The sequence below is a fragment of the Rhodotorula graminis genome (genome assembly GCF_001329695.1).
Source record: "Rhodotorula graminis WP1 unplaced genomic scaffold RHOBAscaffold_20, whole genome shotgun sequence".
NCBI classification, from domain to species: Eukaryota; Fungi; Basidiomycota; class Microbotryomycetes; order Sporidiobolales; family Sporidiobolaceae; genus Rhodotorula; species Rhodotorula graminis.
Window position 1 is genome coordinate 299,579 of NW_017264947.1, and position 16,920 is coordinate 316,498.

General features: G+C 66.4%; 6 protein-coding genes across 6 annotated transcripts; 2 read left to right on the forward strand and 4 right to left on the reverse strand.

The window, feature by feature from the left end:
- Window positions 1-31: 31 nt before the first annotated feature.
- On the forward strand, window positions 32-571 carry RHOBADRAFT_47651 (uncharacterized protein; the record flags this gene model as incomplete). The annotated part of the gene is made up of 2 exons (XM_018415023.1): window positions 32-46; window positions 155-571. The coding sequence occupies 2 exons, from the start codon at window positions 32-34 to the stop codon at window positions 569-571; spliced, it is 432 nt and encodes a 143-aa protein (XP_018267744.1).
- A 916-nt stretch (window positions 572-1,487) lies between these two features.
- RHOBADRAFT_47652 (heat shock cognate 70) lies at window positions 1,488-3,936 on the reverse strand (the record flags this gene model as incomplete). Its single annotated transcript, XM_018415024.1, has 7 exons — window positions 1,488-1,621; window positions 1,717-1,890; window positions 1,976-2,105; window positions 2,174-2,972; window positions 3,052-3,665; window positions 3,765-3,834; window positions 3,920-3,936. 7 exons carry the CDS (start codon window positions 3,934-3,936, stop codon window positions 1,488-1,490), a joined length of 1,938 nt encoding a protein of 645 aa, XP_018267745.1.
- A 1,486-nt stretch (window positions 3,937-5,422) lies between these two features.
- RHOBADRAFT_19198 (glycoside hydrolase family 63 protein) lies at window positions 5,423-8,811 on the forward strand (the record flags this gene model as incomplete). The annotated part of the gene is made up of 15 exons (XM_018412476.1): window positions 5,423-5,654; window positions 5,728-5,877; window positions 5,940-6,008; window positions 6,052-6,140; window positions 6,208-6,280; window positions 6,343-6,492; window positions 6,564-6,734; window positions 6,799-7,247; window positions 7,330-7,681; window positions 7,751-7,939; window positions 8,003-8,059; window positions 8,125-8,372; window positions 8,467-8,553; window positions 8,621-8,685; window positions 8,754-8,811. Coding segments are annotated over 15 exons (2,439 nt in total), but the record flags the coding sequence as incomplete, so codon positions are not given.
- A 1,524-nt stretch (window positions 8,812-10,335) lies between these two features.
- RHOBADRAFT_47655 (uncharacterized protein) lies at window positions 10,336-12,281 on the reverse strand (the record flags this gene model as incomplete). Its single annotated transcript, XM_018415025.1, has 8 exons — window positions 10,336-10,393; window positions 10,486-10,583; window positions 10,704-10,938; window positions 11,050-11,290; window positions 11,407-11,731; window positions 11,817-11,931; window positions 12,010-12,104; window positions 12,198-12,281. 8 exons carry the CDS (start codon window positions 12,279-12,281, stop codon window positions 10,336-10,338), a joined length of 1,251 nt encoding a protein of 416 aa, XP_018267747.1.
- A 413-nt stretch (window positions 12,282-12,694) lies between these two features.
- Window positions 12,695-14,891, reverse strand: RHOBADRAFT_47656 (uncharacterized protein; the record flags this gene model as incomplete). Its single annotated transcript, XM_018415026.1, has 9 exons — window positions 12,695-13,034; window positions 13,146-13,233; window positions 13,316-13,521; window positions 13,598-13,794; window positions 13,869-13,934; window positions 14,037-14,122; window positions 14,211-14,254; window positions 14,345-14,439; window positions 14,520-14,891. The coding sequence occupies 9 exons, from the start codon at window positions 14,889-14,891 to the stop codon at window positions 12,695-12,697; spliced, it is 1,494 nt and encodes a 497-aa protein (XP_018267748.1).
- A 469-nt stretch (window positions 14,892-15,360) lies between these two features.
- Window positions 15,361-16,506, reverse strand: RHOBADRAFT_40287 (uncharacterized protein; the record flags this gene model as incomplete). The annotated part of the gene is made up of 3 exons (XM_018413699.1): window positions 15,361-16,042; window positions 16,108-16,240; window positions 16,307-16,506. The coding sequence occupies 3 exons, from the start codon at window positions 16,504-16,506 to the stop codon at window positions 15,437-15,439; spliced, it is 939 nt and encodes a 312-aa protein (XP_018267749.1). The 3' UTR covers window positions 15,361-15,436.
- Window positions 16,507-16,920: the final 414 nt, after the last annotated feature.

The following is a 16,920-nucleotide window of genomic DNA, read 5'->3' on the forward strand; positions in this document are numbered from 1 at the left end:
CACACGCCCCGAACTCGCTCTTGCCTCAACCATGGCTCATCCAGCGGTGCGTCCCTCCTCTCCCTCCCCGACTTCCGAGGCCGCGCCCGGTCCCTCAACCTTGGACCGGCACCGGTGCCTGCGCACACGTCGAGCTGACACGCACGGTCGACAGCTCGCCCCGCAGCTCGCGCCGCAGCTCGCCGCGCAGGCCGCCGCGCAGGCCGCGCAGGCCACGCAGCAAGTCGCCGAGCTCGAGGACGGGCTCGAAGCCCTCGTCGTCGACGAGCAGCCGAACGAGGCGGCCGTCCTCGCGCGCGAGGGGCCGGTCCAGGAGGCGGCCGAGGTCGAGCCGGCCGAGGAGGCGCTCGGTGTCGCGAATGAGGCGGCGGCGGCGGTGGCGGTCCGCGAGGCGGCGGTCGCGTTGCGCGAGGAGGCGGTCGCGCGGCGCGAGGAGGCCTTGGCGGCGGGTGTGAAGGACCTGGAGACGCATCTGAAGGGACAGGCGGCGGAGCTGAGGGACATCGCGGCGGCTCTGGGGGACATGGCGGGGCGCAAGAGGGCGACGAGGGCGCGCGAGGGCATGCCCTGAGCGGCCTCCTCTCGGTTCCTCTCTGCTTGACTCTCCTCGATGTACATTCGTTCCCTCTTTGTCGTTCATACACTACCTTGCAAGTCCTTGTCTGCCTCACGTGCGCACCGACAGCGCGAGCAAGGAGAGCTCGATGAGCCGGAAACGAGGGTCCGAGCGAGAGAGCGAGAGGCTTTGCTGCGGCGAGAGCGGGCGCAACGTTGCGTCGAGTCTTTTCCGGCACCGCTTTACCTCGACACGATCTCGTCGCCTTGTCGCTGCGCTCGACCTGAGGGTGCTCGGCGAGGCCACCGCGAGGAGACTCGGCGACGAGGAGAAGGTGCGGGTCGTCCGGACCTTCTCAAGCTGCGGCCGCCGCTTGCTGGCTCGTTCTCGTCCCTCTCGTGCGGGTTGCGGTCCGCGGCGAAATCGAACTGCTCTCACAGACCTCGGCCGTTGACGCACGAGGCCGGCACGAGCCGAGTCGCGAGCCGGCAGCCTTCGCCCGACAAGCTCTCCCCGACTTTGCTTCGAGCACCGAGCGCGCTCACTCTTTGCGCTTCTCCTTGACTCGACGATGGACCTCCTGTGTGGACGAGCAGGGTACCCGACGACACGAGAATTCGTGAGCCCTCGCTCGCTCGCATTTTCGAGGACGCTCGGCCGCTCGGGCCTCGTCCTTTGCTCGTGCGCGCTCGGCGCCCTCTCGCGCTCGAGGAAGCTCGTTCTTGCTCTCTCGCTCTCTGCAACTCTCGACGTCCACACCCTCTGTGCGTCCCGAGACGTAGCTCGACGCTGAGAGCGCTCGACGCTCGACACTTTGCCGCTCGCTCGCTCTCGCTCTCGGCTCGACGGCGCGACGACGCGAGGTGCTGCAAGGAAAGCTGTGTACAGAGTTGCAAGCGTAGGGGAACTACTAGGGTGGAGAATGAACGAATCAGTCGACCTCCTCGACCGAGGGCTCGTCGGCGCCCGCACCCGGAGCCGCACCGCCGGCACCAGGGAAGCCACCCGGGCCACCCGCACCGCCCGGAGCGCCACCAGCCGCACCGTACGCCTTCATCATGATGGCTGTGGACGAGGGAGAGGGGCAGAGTCAGGCACGGCTTCGAGGGTAAAAAAGGGAAAGAGGGACGACGACGACGAGGGGAGGAAAGGGGACGCACGGTTGGCAACACCCTCGAGCTCCTTCTGCTTCTCCTCGTACTCCTCCTTCGAGGCCTCGGACGAGGCGTCGAGCCACGAGATGGTCTCGGTGATGGCCTTGTCGAGCGACTCCTTGTCGTCCGCCTCGAGCTTGTCCTTGAGGTCGCCCTCGATCGAGTTGCGGAGCGAGTAGGCTGCGAGACGGGCAGACAGACGCACGAGTCAGTACGAGGCTCGACACGAGGCGAGAGTGAGAGAGAGAGTGAGAGTGAGGCGCACCGTAGGTCTCGAGTCCGTTCTTGGCCGTGATGCGCGACGCCGCCGCCTCGTCCTCGGCCTTGTACTTCTCGGCCTCGTTGACCATGCGCTCAATCTCCTCCTTCGACAGGCGACCCTTGTCGTTGGTGATCTGCAGGACGAGCAAAAGGTCAGGATCGGCTGCGCCTGCGACGACGACGAGAGGGAGAAGGGACGCACCGTGATCTTGTTGCTCTTGCCCGTCGTCTTGTCCGACGCCGAGACGTTGAGGATACCGTTGGCGTCGATGTCGAACGTGACCTCGATCTGCGGCACGCCGCGAGGCGCAGGCGGGATGCCCGACAGCTCGAACTTGCCGAGGAGGTTGTTGTCCTTGGTGCGCGCGCGCTCGCCCTCGAAGACCTGGATGAGGACGCCCGGCTGGTTGTCGGCGTAGGTCGAGAACGTCTCGGACTTCTTGGTCGGGACGGTCGTGTTGCGCGGGATGAGCTTGGTCATGACGCCGCCGGCGGTCTCGATACCGGTCGAGAGGGGAGCGACGTCGAGGAGGAGGAGGTCCTGCGTCTTCTCCGACGTGTCGCCCGTGAGGATGGCGGCCTGAACGGCGGCGCCGTACGCGACGGCCTCGTCCGGGTTGATCGACTTGTTGGGCTCCTTGCCGCCGAAGAAGTCCGACACGAGCTTCTGGACACGCGGGATGCGGGTCGAGCCGCCGACGAGGACGATCTCGTGGACCGACTGCTTGTCGATCTTCGAGTCGCGGAGGACCTTCTCGACCGGCTCCATGGTGCCGCGGAACAGGTCCTGGCACAGCTCCTCGAAGCGGGCGCGCGTGATGGACGTGTAGAAGTCGATGCCCTCGAAGAGCGAGTCGATCTCGATGGTGGTCTGGGCGGCCGACGACAGGGTGCGCTTGGCGCGCTCGCACGCGGTGCGGAGGCGACGGAGAGCGCGGGCGTTGGACGACAGGTCCTTCTTGTTCTTGCGCTTGAACTCGCCGACAAAGTGGGTGACGAGGCTGCACGAGGAAAGGGGGGAACGGGGTCAGGTCATGCTCGTCCTGGCGACAAACGAGAAGGAGAGAGAGAGAGACGCACCGGTTGTCAAAGTCCTCGCCGCCAAGGTGCGTGTCGCCGGCGGTCGCCTTGACCTCGAAGATGCCCTCCTCGATGGTGAGGAGCGAGACGTCGAACGTGCCGCCGCCGAGGTCGAAGATGAGGACGTTCTTCTCGCCCTCGGACTTCTTGTCGAGGCCGTAGGCGATGGCGGCCGCGGTCGGCTCGTTGATGATGCGGAGAACGTTGAGGCCCGAGATGGTGCCGGCGTCCTTGGTCGCCTGGCGCTGCGAGTCGTTGAAGTAGGCCGGGACGGTGACGACGGCGTCCTTGACCGTGCCGCCGAGGTAGGCCTCGGCCGTCTCCTTCATCTTGAGCAAGATCATCGACGACACCTCCTCGGGCGTGAACTCCTTGGTCTCGCCCTTGTACTCGACCTGGATGATGGGCTTGGTCGCCTTGTCGACAATCTTGAACGGCCAGTGCTTCATGTCGCTCTGGACCTCCTGGTCGGCGAACTTGCGGCCGATGAGGCGCTTGGCGTCGAACACCGTGTTGTGCGGGTTCATCGCGACCTGATTCTTGGCGGCATCGCCGATCAGGCGCTCGGTGTCGGTGAAGCCGACGTACGACGGGGTGGTGCGGTTGCCCTGGTCCTGTGGGCGGGGGAAGGAGGAAACGAGGCAAAGACGTCAGCGGAAGGTCGTGGAGCGCGGGGGAGAGGGGTAGGATTTCGAGCGGGAGGAGGGACGCACGTTGGCGATGATCTCGACGCGGTCGTTCTGCCAGACGCCGACGCACGAGTAGGTGGTGCCGAGGTCGATACTGCACGAGGGGTGTGGCGAGCGAGGTCAGCTTCGTGGTCGGCGGCTCGGGCGAGAGGAGGGGCAGGCGAGCGAGAGGAGCTCACCCGATGGCCTTGGACATGATTGCGGCTTTTGTGGTGGTGGTAGGGGTGGTGTGCTGAGAAAGGTGTGCTGGTAGGAGACTCTTGAGCGAGAAACCGAGTGATGAGGAGGAAGGAGAAGAGGAGCGGAGCCGGCGGGACTTCGGCGATTCGAGCGACTCGGGCGCGCGCCGCCCTTTTCTCGCGCGCGCGAGGCGGTGCGAGCGGGTCGGCGTTTGTTCGAGAGCCTTCCGCCGCCGTTGCTCGTTTCCCTCGCCTTCTTCCAGCCGCCAAAGTGCTGCAGAACCTCGTCCAGCGAGCACTCGCGCCCGACTTTGACCTCGCCTCGACCGCGCGAGGGCCCGTGCGTCGTTGCTGGCTCGCTCTCGCTCATTCCTCGACGTTCCCCCGCCTTCTACTGCGTCGCTCGTTCGCCTTCCATCGCTCTCTGGCGCTCGCGAGGAGCGGTCCTGCAGCCCAGCGACTCGCCGTCCAAGTTTGACATCCTCGCCGCGCCGGCGCGCTCTGGCTTTGCGCGGCGGCGCCGCTCTCGGGCCGCCTCCTCGCTTTCACGCTCTTCCTCCTTTGGCACGTCCGCTGCGTCCGCTGCAGCGGTAGAAGCTCGTGGACCTGCTCAGAAGGCTCTTCGCCGCTTCTCGCTACCTTGCCAGGCTCGCTCGGCGGACAACAACTCGCCGCAGCTGCCGCAGAGACGCTTCCTCCCTGTTCCTTTGAGCGCTCGCCAGGCTGGCGTATCTGTCGGCGTGCCTTGGGGATTCCTCCAGCTACCTGCAAGACACTGTTTTTCGACGAGCGAGGTTCCGCCGAGCTGCGTGCGGGTCCGTCCGCGTCACCACGTCGAGCTGCTCGCGCCGTCGACTTGCGAAGGTGCGGCGTCTCTCGTACTGGGCGAGCGCTTTGCGCCTGCGGGTCTCGTCTGCCGCGCTCTCTTCGGAAAGAGTGACCCTGCCTGGGTTTGGAGACGGCAGAGTGACCTGAACGTCAAAGAAAGCACGGCTAGACGACCTCGTCGACCCGCAAAGGCGAGCGTACAGCTTCACCTCTGCTCGCCCGACTCGGATGCGTGCTCGTTATGCAAAGAGAACGGCGCTCTCATCCTTCTGTAGGAAACTGCGGCCCAGGGAAGGTCGGCTGTCACTGGAACCGCCTGCGACGCGCCTGCGTTCGAGCCTCTTCTTCGGTCCAACACCTGCCCTCGCTCTCTGGAGCGCAGCTCGAGAGCTGCATGCCTATCTTCACTCGCTTGTTCACACGAGGAATCAACTCGAGCCAGACGAGTGTCACTCCGCCGCTCGCGCTCGCGAGAGCGCACTGCTGCGTCGACAGCTTCCTGCAGTCACTAATTTTTGTTGGCGTTCCAGCTCACTCGTCTAGGCTCAGTACAGCTTTACAGAAAGGAAGTCAGCACAGAGAAGCTGGAGCAGAATTATCGAGCTGTCGTCGTCGTCGTCGTCGACTCGCGGCGGAGCGACTGGTCGCCCACCTCTGCACTCGTCACCGGCCACGATGAGGCCGTGGCTGCAGCTTGTGCCACTGCTGGCACTGCTCCCGAGCAGCACCGCGCAGCTCGAGCCGCCCGACACGACCGCGTTCGCCTCGTCGCTCGACTCTGCCAACTCGTCGCTCCTCTGGGGCACCTACCGCCCGGGCCTGTACTTTGGCCTGCGCCCTCGACTGCCCAGCACCCTCATGACCGGCCTCATGTGGTTCGGCGTTGGCGACTACCAGTCCTACTCCAGTTGCGCTCCCTCTCTCTCTCCTCGTCCCCGGCCCCACCTCGTTTCGCTGACCTCGACAACTCGCCCTTGCAGAACCTCGACACGAATGCGACCAACGAGACGGGCTCACGTACAGCTTCGCCGAGCACGACGGGCGCAGCGCGGCCAAGCAGGTCCTCAACGACAAGGAGAACAACGTCCGGCTCACGGTGCGGTGGATCAAGGTCGCAGGCGGGGCAGAAGGTGCGCACGCAATCTTCCTCCTCGTCCAGAAGACCCCTGTACTGACCCTGAACTTCCTACAGGCGGCAGCTGGGCCATGCGCATCGAGGGCGAGCCGATCGAGGACGGTGAGTATCTGCCCCGTCGTCCTCGTCGTCTCACTCTCGCCCGACCTGACGTCCCTCCTCCTCGCAGACAAGCTCTCGCGCATCTCGCTCATCAACTACTTCGGCAACGACGGCCTACTGAGCTACCTCGAGCTCGGGAACAAGCTGGACAAGTCGGTGCGTCCTCTCGCCGGCTCGTCACCTCTTCCTGCGCCGTACTGACGTCGATCCCATCCCGTGACAGGGTCTCGAGAGCCCCGTCGTCCTCAAGGGCTCCACGCCTGGGCTCGGCGGGTACCGTATCCGCATCGAGGACCGTGCGTCTCATCCCTCCTTCCTCCTCTCGCCGTCCCCCTCCCTGACCGATCACTGCCTGCAGACAAGACCAACGAGGCGCTGTATCCTGGTCCACACGTATCCGACTTTGGCGACAAGCTCGAGCGCACGCAGTACATGGCGCTGGGCGTCCCGGCCGGCATGGTCTGGCAGGCCAAGAGTGGGTCGCTCGCCCGCCAACTCTCGCCTCCTCGTCCGTCGAGCCACACCTGACGCTCGAGCCCACAGATGCCATCATGAACATGATCAGCAAGCAGTATCAAGAGCTGCTCAAGCCGTACGGCCAGAACAGCCCGCCCGACCCGGCCATCCTGTTCACGCTCCCGAACGTCGTTCAGCACAACGCCGGCCTGTACGCCGTGCAGCGCGCCTACCAGGGTCGTTGGGGCGTCGATATCTTCTTCGACTCGGACGCGTCGCCGAGCGGCCTCGACTGTGCGTCCTCGCTCCCTCGCCTCACTCCTTCCTCGAGAAAGGGAGCTGACATCCTGTTCTGCAGACGATTCCCTCTCGGTCGCTCTCGGTGCCGCCTCCATCGCGTACCAGGAGCGCTTCGCGGCGCTCTTCCCGGCCATCTCGACCTTGCCCGAGCGTCAGCAGGCGTTCGCGCGCGCCATCACGGCCAACCTCGTCGGCGGCATCGGCTACTTCTACGGCCCGTCGCTCGTCGACCGCACGCACTCGCAAGAGTGGGACGCCGAGGCCGACGCATCGAACCCGCCGGCGCTCAACGCCCAGGCGACCGAGCCGATGGAGCTGTTCACGGCAACGCCGAGCCGGAGCTTCTTCCCTCGCGGGTTCTACTGGGACGAGGGCTTCCACCTCGCGCTCATCGGCGCGTGGGACAACGATCTCGGCCTCGAGATCTTCCGCAGCTGGATGCAGCTGGCGGACGAGGACGGCTGGATCGCGAGGGAGCAGATCCTCGGGGAGGAGGCGAGGAGTCGGGTGCGTCCCTCTTTCGCCCTTTTTTCCTTCCCTTCCTCCTATACTCTCCTCGAGCCTGTCCTGATGGTCGTGTCGCGAGCAGGTGCCCGAGGCGTTCCAGACGCAGTACCCGGCCTACGGCAACCCGCCGACGCTCATCATGGGCCTTACCGGCTTCATCTCTCGCCTTCGCGACTCGGGCGTCTCGCTCTCGGCCTTCGACGACTCGTTACCTTCATCGTCATCGGACCTTTCCGCCGACCCGACTGCGCTCGCATCGCTCCACCTCAAGTCGCCGACGCTCGCCGCCTCTTTCCTTCGAGGCGTCTACCCCAAGCTCAAGAGCCACTACGAGTGGTTCCGCCGCACGCAGCGAGGCGAGATCCGGGCGTACGGTCGTCGCGCGAGGAGCGGTCGGGAGGCGTACCGCTGGCGAGGGCGGACGGCTGACCACGGTGCGTCCCCCTTTTCCCTCCTCATCTTCTCCTCCCCGATCTCTCCCTGATACCCCAACTTGCACGCAGTCCTCACGTCGGGCCTGGACGACTTTCCTCGAGCGGTGCCTCCTCATGCCGGCGAGCTTCACGTCGACCTCGCGAGCTGGATGGCCTTCTTCTCGCGCACGATGCGGGACGTCGCCGATTTCCTCGGCGAAGAGGACGACGTCGACGACTTTGACGAGCAGTTCGAGGCCATCGTCGGCAACATCGACGGTGCGTCGACCGTCCGCCTTTGCCGCCCAACATGCCTCGAGTCCTGACGAGCCGCCCGCACAGACCTTCACTGGAGCGATGAGCAGCAGATGTACTGCGACGCGAGCGTCGACGACGACGGTGCGTCACCTCCTCGTCTACCTCTCTCCCGTCCTGTGCCTGCCACTCACGTCGAGACCGCACAGACGAGTCGTACCACGTCTGCAACGCCGGCTACGTCTCCCTCTTCCCCTTCCTCCTCTCGCTCCTCCCTCCCTCGTCCCCTCATCTCGGTGCGACACTCGAGCTCCTGCGCGACGAGGCGCACCTGTGGTCGCCCTACGGCCTCCTGTCGCTCAGCAAGGCGCATCCGCTGTTCGGCAAGGGCGAAAACTACTGGCGCGGCCCAATCTGGATCCAGATGAACTACCTCGCGCTCGCCGCCCTCAACAACGTGCGTCGAGTCGCTTTCTCTCTCTCTACCTGTGTGGCGGCCCCATCCTCAGAGCACGACCCTGACCTACTCCCGAACCTCCCTCGAGCAGAAGTACGCCAAGGAGCCGGGCCCGTACCAGGTCCGTGCCGCCGAGATCTACGCCGAGCTGCGCAACAACGTCATCAGCAACGTGTTCCAAGTGCGTCCCGCCATCTCCCTCTTGCCATCGTCGTCGTGCGGCAAGTCGACTCTCGCCCCCTTTGCAGGAATGGGAGAGGACGGGCACAGTCTGGGAGCAGTACAACGCGGCGACGGGGCAGGGGCAGCGCAGGTGCGCACGCTCTCTCTCTGCGTCTCCCGTCATCGTCGAGCGCCGCCGACTCACTCATCGTGCCGCAGCGACCCGTTCACCGGCTGGACGAGCCTCGTCACCCTCAGTGCGCCCCCTCTCTCTTCCTCTCCTCGTGCAGCTCAGTCTCTGACTGTGCCTCGTCGTCCCACACAGTCATGGCCGAGCAGTACTACTAGACGAGGGCGCAGAGCCGTCAACGCAGCGCGCGCGGCTTCGCAATGCAAAACATGCCGCCGACCTCGCCCCTTTCTGCGCGAGCAGCTCCCGAGAGGCTCTCGTCGGTCGTGCTCGAGCTTGCTCTTCATGCAGCTGCGCGACGAGTCGGTCGTCGCCAAATCTACGGCCTCGATGAACGCCTCGCCCCCACATCAGCCTCGTCGGCTCCTTGTTTTCAACCCTCTCGACCTCGCCGTCGAGTTCAAGAAGCCCACGAGCAGCTCGGTCGCTCCGCGCTGTCGTATCGCCGGCCTTGACGAGCACCCACCCGCCGAGAAGCACTCGCACGCCGTCACGAGCCTTTCCCCGCTCCCCTCCCGACCACTCGCCACAGCTTCTCGCGCCTCGTTGCTCCTCCTTCTGCGGCAACCGACCCGTCCAGCCACGTTCCAACATTGTCGACCATGCTGCCGCACTCGCGGTACCCCCTTGTCGCCGCCCTGCGCCGCTTCTCCTCGGTGCGCTTCCCCTCCTCTCCCTCCTCCTCGTCTTCAACCTCGGGCGTGATCGCTCACTCACTCTCTTCCCGCGACAGGCTCCTCCTCCCGGCAACGCGGCCTTCTTCCCACCCCTGCCCGAGCAGCACGTCGAGCACGAGCCGTCCGGTCCTTCGCAGCGCACGACGGGAGGCCGCAAGGCTGGAGGAGGATTCGGGACGTGGGCGACGGTGGGCTTTCTCGGGGCGGCAGCGTGGGCACTGTCGAGCAGGGAGCCTGTGCGTCGTCCCTCTCTCGCTCTGTCACGCAGGCGAAGCGCGAGTGCGGGAGGGACGAAGAGTGCTTCTGCGCTCGTTTCGCCGGCCGCAGCACGCTCGCGACGAGCACGCAGACAAGCCGTGCGCCTCACACTGACTCGTCTCTCCACTCTCGCCGTCCCTCGACTTGTCACACATCTGCAGAAATCGATTCCCTCGCTGCTCAAGGAGCAGGTCCACCCCGACTCGACGGCGACGGCGCGCAAAACCCGGCACGACTCGATCCTTCCCTCGTCCTCGCTCGTCGTCGGGCCGCGCAGGAGGGTCTAAGAGGACCGCGAGAGGCTTGGCGAGCCGGCCGGAGGCAATCTCGTGGCCTTTGATGGACGACGAGGTCCGAGAGCGCGCGACGAGCAAGACCGGCGAGGGTTCTGTACATGCGGCTTATCAGGCTGGAACGAGCTGTACATAGTCTCTCTCTGCGTTTTCCGAGAGACGAGAACGCGAGAGCGAGCGAGACGCAAGAGGCGGCTCGAGCGCGAACGACGAGGAAGAGGAAGAGAGCTGCGACAGGCACTTGCAGGCTCGATTCTACAGCTCGACGGGGCCCTCGCGGTCACAGGGAGGAGGGGAGATATACAGGGCATAGTGCGGAGGGGGAATGCAAGACGAAGGAAGCACTGATAGATCGGGAAAGAGGAGGGCGAGCGACGGCGCGCTCAGGCCTTGTAGTTGAGGGCGACGACCATGCAGGTGAGGTTGTCGGTCGTACCGTGGCTGTCGCGACGAGGAGGGTGAACGAGTGAGTGAGGGGCGCAAGGAGGAGGAAGAGGAAGAGAGAGAGAGAGAGAGAGAAAGAGCGGACGCACCTGAGCGCGTACTGGAGGAGCTTCTCGCTCGCCTCCTGCGGGTCAGACAGGCCCTGGATCTGGTCGACGGCCTGCTGGTCCGAGCACACGTCCCAGAGCTGCGAAAGGACACGAGAACGAGTCAACTTGGCTCTGAACAAGCCACCGCTGCCCTCGTCGACCGGCGAGGTCTCGAGGGTGCGGAAAGTGGAGCACGAGAGAGGACGACGCCAACGCACCCCGTCGCATGCGACAATGAGAAAGTCGTCGTCGGGGCGGAGCGTCGTCTCGGTCGTGTAGGGCGAGCCGACGACAAACTGCTTCATCTGCGAGTCGCCGAGCGAGCGCGTGACGGCGAGGTAGCCGTTGACGCGCTGGTTGAGGACGTAGCCGCCGGCGGCCTCGATGCGCTCGATCTCCTTGGCGTCGCTGCCCTTGTGGTCGTACGACAGGCGGATGGCCCGGCCGTTGCGCCTGCGTCACGAGGAGTCGAGGTCCGTCAGGGGGGTCTCGCGGTAGACGCGAGAGACGGCGCCACAGGAACGGCGCATCTAGGGGACAGGAGAGAGGGGGCCTGGGACGCACGAGAGGACGGCGCGAGCGTCGCCGGCGTTGGCCGTGTAGAGCGTGCGCTTGGCGGCCTTGACGACCTCGGCCGGGCTGTGCGAGCTGTGGTGGCTCTGCGCGTCGCCGCCGGTGGTGCTGCCGCCTGGGGACGACGAGTTGAGCGTCGTGCCCGAGGAGGAAGAGTGGAAGACGCTCTTGATCTTACTCCTGAGGCTCGACGACTCGTCCTGGGCCGGGGTGGCGGCCGTCGCGTTCGGGTCTGTGGCGCATGGACAGGTGTGTCAGCTTCCATGACCAGCGGGACTAGGCACCCAACGAGCAATCGGGAGGAACGCTCGAGTGCGCCAGAGTAGGCCCGAGGGAGAGCTGACGCACCTGCTGGGTGCTGGCCCTCGCCCGAACCAGGCTTGCCCTCGGTCGGGTCGATGCCGCTCGCCTGGGCCTCGCGCGCCGCCTCGCCCGCCTTGCCGACGAGGTCGCCCTTTGCGCTGCCGACGTGCGGCGCGACGCCCGACGCCTCGCCGACCGGGTTGCCCTGCTCGTCCTCGAGGCGGACGAGGCACGTGACGGCGGTCGAGCCGCTGTGCGAGCCCTCGGATGCCGACAGGGCCGACAGCTGCGTGTCGACGGCGTGGAAGGTGGCGTTGAGGAGGTGCGGGATGGGCGTCGTCGACTGCTTGCGCATGTTCTCGAGGAGGTACTGCGAGGTGGTCGCCGCTCGGGTCAGTTCTCCTGCCCCTCGTCCATCGCGCTCGCCCTCTCGAGGGAGAAGTGAGGGGACGAACCTCGTGGAAGTGGAGGCCGCAGAACTCTGCCGCCTTCTTGCCGGCGTGGCCGTCGAACACGGCAAAGTAGCCCTGGCCCTTGAGCCCGGCAAAGTCGTACACGAAGCTGTGCGCGCTGTGGGGCGGGTCGCCGAGGGCGAGGTCAGTGTACTGAGCTTCGAGTGAAGGGCGGGACGAGGACGAGAGGACGCACTCTTCCATGGACTTGCGGCAGCGACGGTTGCGGTCGATGCTGACGCCGACGCGGATCTCGCCCGTGTGCTCGAGTGCAGGGTGCTGGTTGAGGGTCTGCAGGGAGGGTGCCAGGGTGAGCCTTGACTGCACTGAGTGCGAGCGAGAGACGGGTGACGTCCGGATGCGGAGGAGGAGAGCGGGACGCACACCAAACGTGTCGGCGCCGCGTGCGGACGACTCCTCGGTGACGCGGGCGTCGCCTTCAAGGTGGCCGGACTGGGCGTGGCTCATGGCTCGAACGAGTGGAGGGGGAGACGAGGAGAGGGGGAGAGAGAGGTGCGACTGATGACGACGGCGACGACTCGAGGGCGGCGACGAGGGGCGACGAGGTGGTGAGGAGGACCAAGGGACAGTCGAGGCGAGCAGGTGTGGCTAACTAGCTGACTGGTGCAGGCGGGCAGAGAGAGGGCTGCGTCGGCTCGCGCTGCACGACCCGCCGCCCCTCGTCACCGAGCAATCTCCTCGCGTGCCGAACCTCGATCGAGCCAGCTGCGCACACTCGATGCAAGCGCAAACGCACGACTGGCACTGCAAGAGGGAGAGCACACTCAAAAGCTACAAAGCGCGCGGCGACGACTCAAACCGCGCCTCGACAAGGCCAGACTCCTGCTGCTGCACCGCCTCGTCCACCTCGTCCCGCTCGCTCACGACGACAGCCGCCGCTTGCCGAGCGACTCCTGGATCGTCGGCAGCGCACCGACACGACGACGGTCGAGACGGTACGGCGAGAGCGCCGAGTCCTGGGGCGCGGTCGACGTCGACGAGGCCGATTCGGCGGCAGGAGCGCCGTCGACGGGCGCCACGTCCGAGAGCGAGGGCGACGACGACGACCACGACGACGACGACGAGTGGACGCCGACAGCGACCTCGACGGCGACTGCTGCCGCGACCGACGAGCCCTGGTGCCCGAGGTCGTCGTTGGCGCTCGCGAACGGCGACAGGACCGAGGCGAGGACCGTGACCTCGGCGTCGACAAAGATGAACCTGTGTCGGTGGCGAGGGCTGGGAGTCAGTACCGTGCCCCCTACAGCCGCACCTTGCTGAGCCACCAGGGAGGTGGCTCGTGCGAGGAGGAGACAGCGAGCGTGCACTGACCCTGGGCCCGCCACGATCGTCTGCTGCGCCTGGATCACGACGTTGGTCGCGAGCGGCGTCGACGTGTTGGTGAGGTAGACGGCGACAGCTGCAGCGAAGGAGGAGTCAGGCTCGTGCTCGGCGGTGCGAGGGCGACGTGGAGGGAGAGAGAGAGAGAAAGGGGGACGCACGACCATCGACGCCCGCCGGGATGTAGCAGTCGGCCGCCGCAAACGTGAGCGCCACAGCTTGGCCGCCGAGGAGGAGCTGGCACGTGAGGCCGGACAGGTCGACCTCGACGTTGACGACCGACAGGGCGAGCTTGGAGCCGGGCACGAAGCGCGCGACGGCCGTCGCCTCGTCGATGACGGTGAGGGCCGCGTTGGCGGTCAGGCCGCTGCGAGGTACACGTCAAGAAGGTGCGTCAGGTCAAGTGCCCGAGAGAGGACGAGAGAGGCGGCACGAGGACGCACAGCTCGCTCGCGTCGCACCCGACGAGGAACCCGCCGGCGATGGCGAGCACGCCCTGCGGCGTCAAGGGCAGGTCGAACGACTGCTGGGGACCGAACGAGCCGCCGTTGAGGACGTTGAGGAGCGACTGGTGCCGGGCCTCGAGCGTGACGATGCTTGACGCCGCGAGAAGGCGCGACGGGTCGGTGAGGAGGTGGGCCTGGGAAGGGAAAGGAGAGCCGCTGTGAGTCACTCGCTCTCGTACGCCAAGGAGAGAAGGAGGAGAGGACGTACCGCACCCAGGTACGCGCTGACACCGACCGCCTCGAGGACGCGCGCCGTCTGGAGGAACGAGACCGGCTGCGGGCAGGCAGACTGTGAGCCTGGGTCTCGCCCGGCAGTGACAGCTCACGACGTGTGGAGAAGGAGGCCGAGGACGAGGACAGAGAAGGCGCGACTCACGTCCGAAAGCGCCTGGTCGAAGTTGAACCCGCAGCTCGAGAACGGCTCGGCGCCGAGGGCGATGATCGTGTCGGCGAGTACAGCGACTGCGTGACGAGATTGAGAGAGACCCGGTCAGGGCGCCTCTGTCGAGAGAAAGCACGAAAGGACAAGGAGGAACGACGGCCGACGCACCATGCCGGTTTTCGTCGACGAGGATCTGCGTCACCTGCTCGATGCTGCGCGTCGCCGGGTCGTCAGACGTCGGTCAGTCGACGGGTGGCTAGAGGACGATGGGAGAGGAAGGCGGCAAAGGGCGAGGGACGCACATGATGGCGGACTGGATCTGCGAGAGGCCGGCGTCGACCATGACCTGGAAGCTGAAGCGCTCGAGCGCCTGCTGGTAGAACGTCGCCTCGAGGTTCTGCGGCGTGCGAGACGAGCAGAGTGAGTTCGACGACCCACTGTGGGAGGGCGAGGCCGAGGCGAGGGAAGGAGACGCACCTCGAGAACGAAGGCGAGCTGGAGAACCGTCACGTCGATCGACGGCGGTGCGGTAGCCGTCGCAGTCGAGCTCGGCGACGTAGTGGCGGCGGCGACCGACTCGATCGAGGACGGCAGGTAGGCGAGCGAGGTGCTGTCGGCGAGGACGGGTGACGAGGTCGCCTCGGCGAGCGGCGCCGATGCGGCGGCGACGTTGCTGCTGAGCGGCGCCTCGGGCGCTGCACTCGGTGCGAGGGCGAGGGTGGCGAGGGTCGGCGAGGGAACGTGGATGCCGGGGTTGCGGCGGAGCTTGGCGAAGCGGGGCTCGTGCGTCGCGGCGGCCAGCGCGGCGAGGCTCGAGAGGGCGACGAGTTTGACAAGGAAGGACAGCATGGCGATGGCGAGTTCTGATGCGGTTGTCGAGAAGTGGCAGGCGGAGGTGAGAGGCGAGGGCGAGGGCGAGGAGGGCTCGAGCGGACCGGCCGTTGGGGCAGGGAGGAGGGAAAAGTGGCGAGGGACCAGAGCAGCCGCCTGCGGGAGGGGACGGCACGAGGATGTCAGTGCAAGGCTCCTGAGCAGTGCCAGAGAGAGTGGACGCACCTGGGCTGACGAGAAGAGAAAGTGGCGAGAGGGAGAAGTGAGGGGAAGGAAGGAAAGAGGCGAACGGCCGCTCGCGAGGCTCAAGAGGGTCGAGCGACCTCGTCTCCTCGCACGGCGCCGACACGATGGGACAGCTGTGACACATCGTCTTGATCATACACGCTCGCCTGCGACGACCCGCGAGCGAGAACGGGAGGGCAAAGAGCGGCCCGAGTTCTCCTCGCTCGAGGAAGAAGAGGAAGGAAAGAAACGGTGTAGGACGAACAACAACAGCATGAACAATGCGTGTCTAGACGAGAAGAGGAGGGATCTATCGACAAAAGGCCGCCACGCTGCCGTCACCGCTGCCAGCACAGCTCGCCGCGGTCGCCGGACCAGACCCAGGTCCCGAGAACGACGACGAGGAGCGCCTGGGCGACGCACCAGCTGACGGCAAAGTACCGGTAGCCGTCACCGGTGCGGAGGCCGCGCAACTCGACGACCATGGTCGAGATGGTGCTCAGGCTGCCGCAGAAGCCGTCCTGGACGCCCTTGAGCGCCGCGCACCCGAGCGCAGAGCGCGAGTGGTGCGCGAGGAGGGCCATGACGGCGAACACGAGGACCGAGGTCGAGTTGACGACGAGGGTGCCGATCGGGAACCGCGCCGAGAGCGGGTTGAGGTGCTTCGAGACGAGGTACCGCAGGATCGAGCCCGGCGGCGCGACGACGATGGCGAACGTGGCGCGCGAGCGCCAGCTCGACGGTCCAAAGATGAGGAGCATGAGGGCGCCGAGCCAGAAGAGGGGGCCGATGACGATGGTCGCGAGGTTGAACAGGCCTTGGCCCGGGCGAGAGCGAGGGTGCCGGGACGGCGACGGGACGACGTGGGCGAGGTGGATGCCGCCTTGGAACGCCGCCTGGGCGCTGAAGAAGGTGACGAGCGTGATGCCCATACCGGTCATGAACTGTGCGCGTGCGACGCGTCAGTCGAGGCGCGCAAACGAGAGTGTGAGGGGACAGAGGGACGCACGCCGGTGAAGCGACTGGTGCCGGCGGGCTTGTCGAGGTTGGCGAACGCGGTAAAGACGTCGCCCATCATGCTCGACCAGGTCGTGAGCGACCCGCAGAAGGCGGTGCCGCACATGACGAACAAAGGCGGGAACCTGCGAGGAAGAAGGGAGTCAGTGGGTGCGCTCGCTCGACACAGGACGGGCGAGAAAGGGACGCACACGCGCTCGATGGCGTTCTTCTTGGTGACGCAGAAGCCCATGACGGCGCACCCGACCATCTGGGCCCACACGAGCGAGAAGACGGCGGTCGACGCAAAGCCGCCGATCCACTGGAGGCCCAGGCGGGCGAGGACGCCCCAGAGGGTGCCGAAGATGACGAGCGAGTAGACGGTGAGCTGGGTGTGGGTCGGGGTGAACATGGAGGGGAACTCGGGCGCGGGCGCGGTTGTCGGTCGTTGCGGGAGCGAGGCCGAGCCGGTCTCGAGGGGTGGTTCCTCTGTCGCGGGGCGAGGCTCGGTCGGGGTGGCGAGGTCGCGCGGGCCCTTTTTGGGGACGTAGCCGTCGTCGTCTGCGCCGTCGTTGCGGGTGGTCGTGTCGAGCTTGAGGCGCGGAGGGCGGGCCTTTTCCTCGTGGTCGACGGAGGCAGAGGGACGACGAGGAGGAGGGGACGAGTCGGGGTGCATGGTGGACGACGAGCTGGCGGGGCTGTCGGTGGGCATGCGGACGGCTGTGCTGGCGGTCGCAGTACTCTGCAGCGAGTGTGTGAGGAGAGAGAGAGCAAGAGAGAAGGCCGACCCGAACCTCCGCTTCGGTCAACCTCTGCCGACGCGACC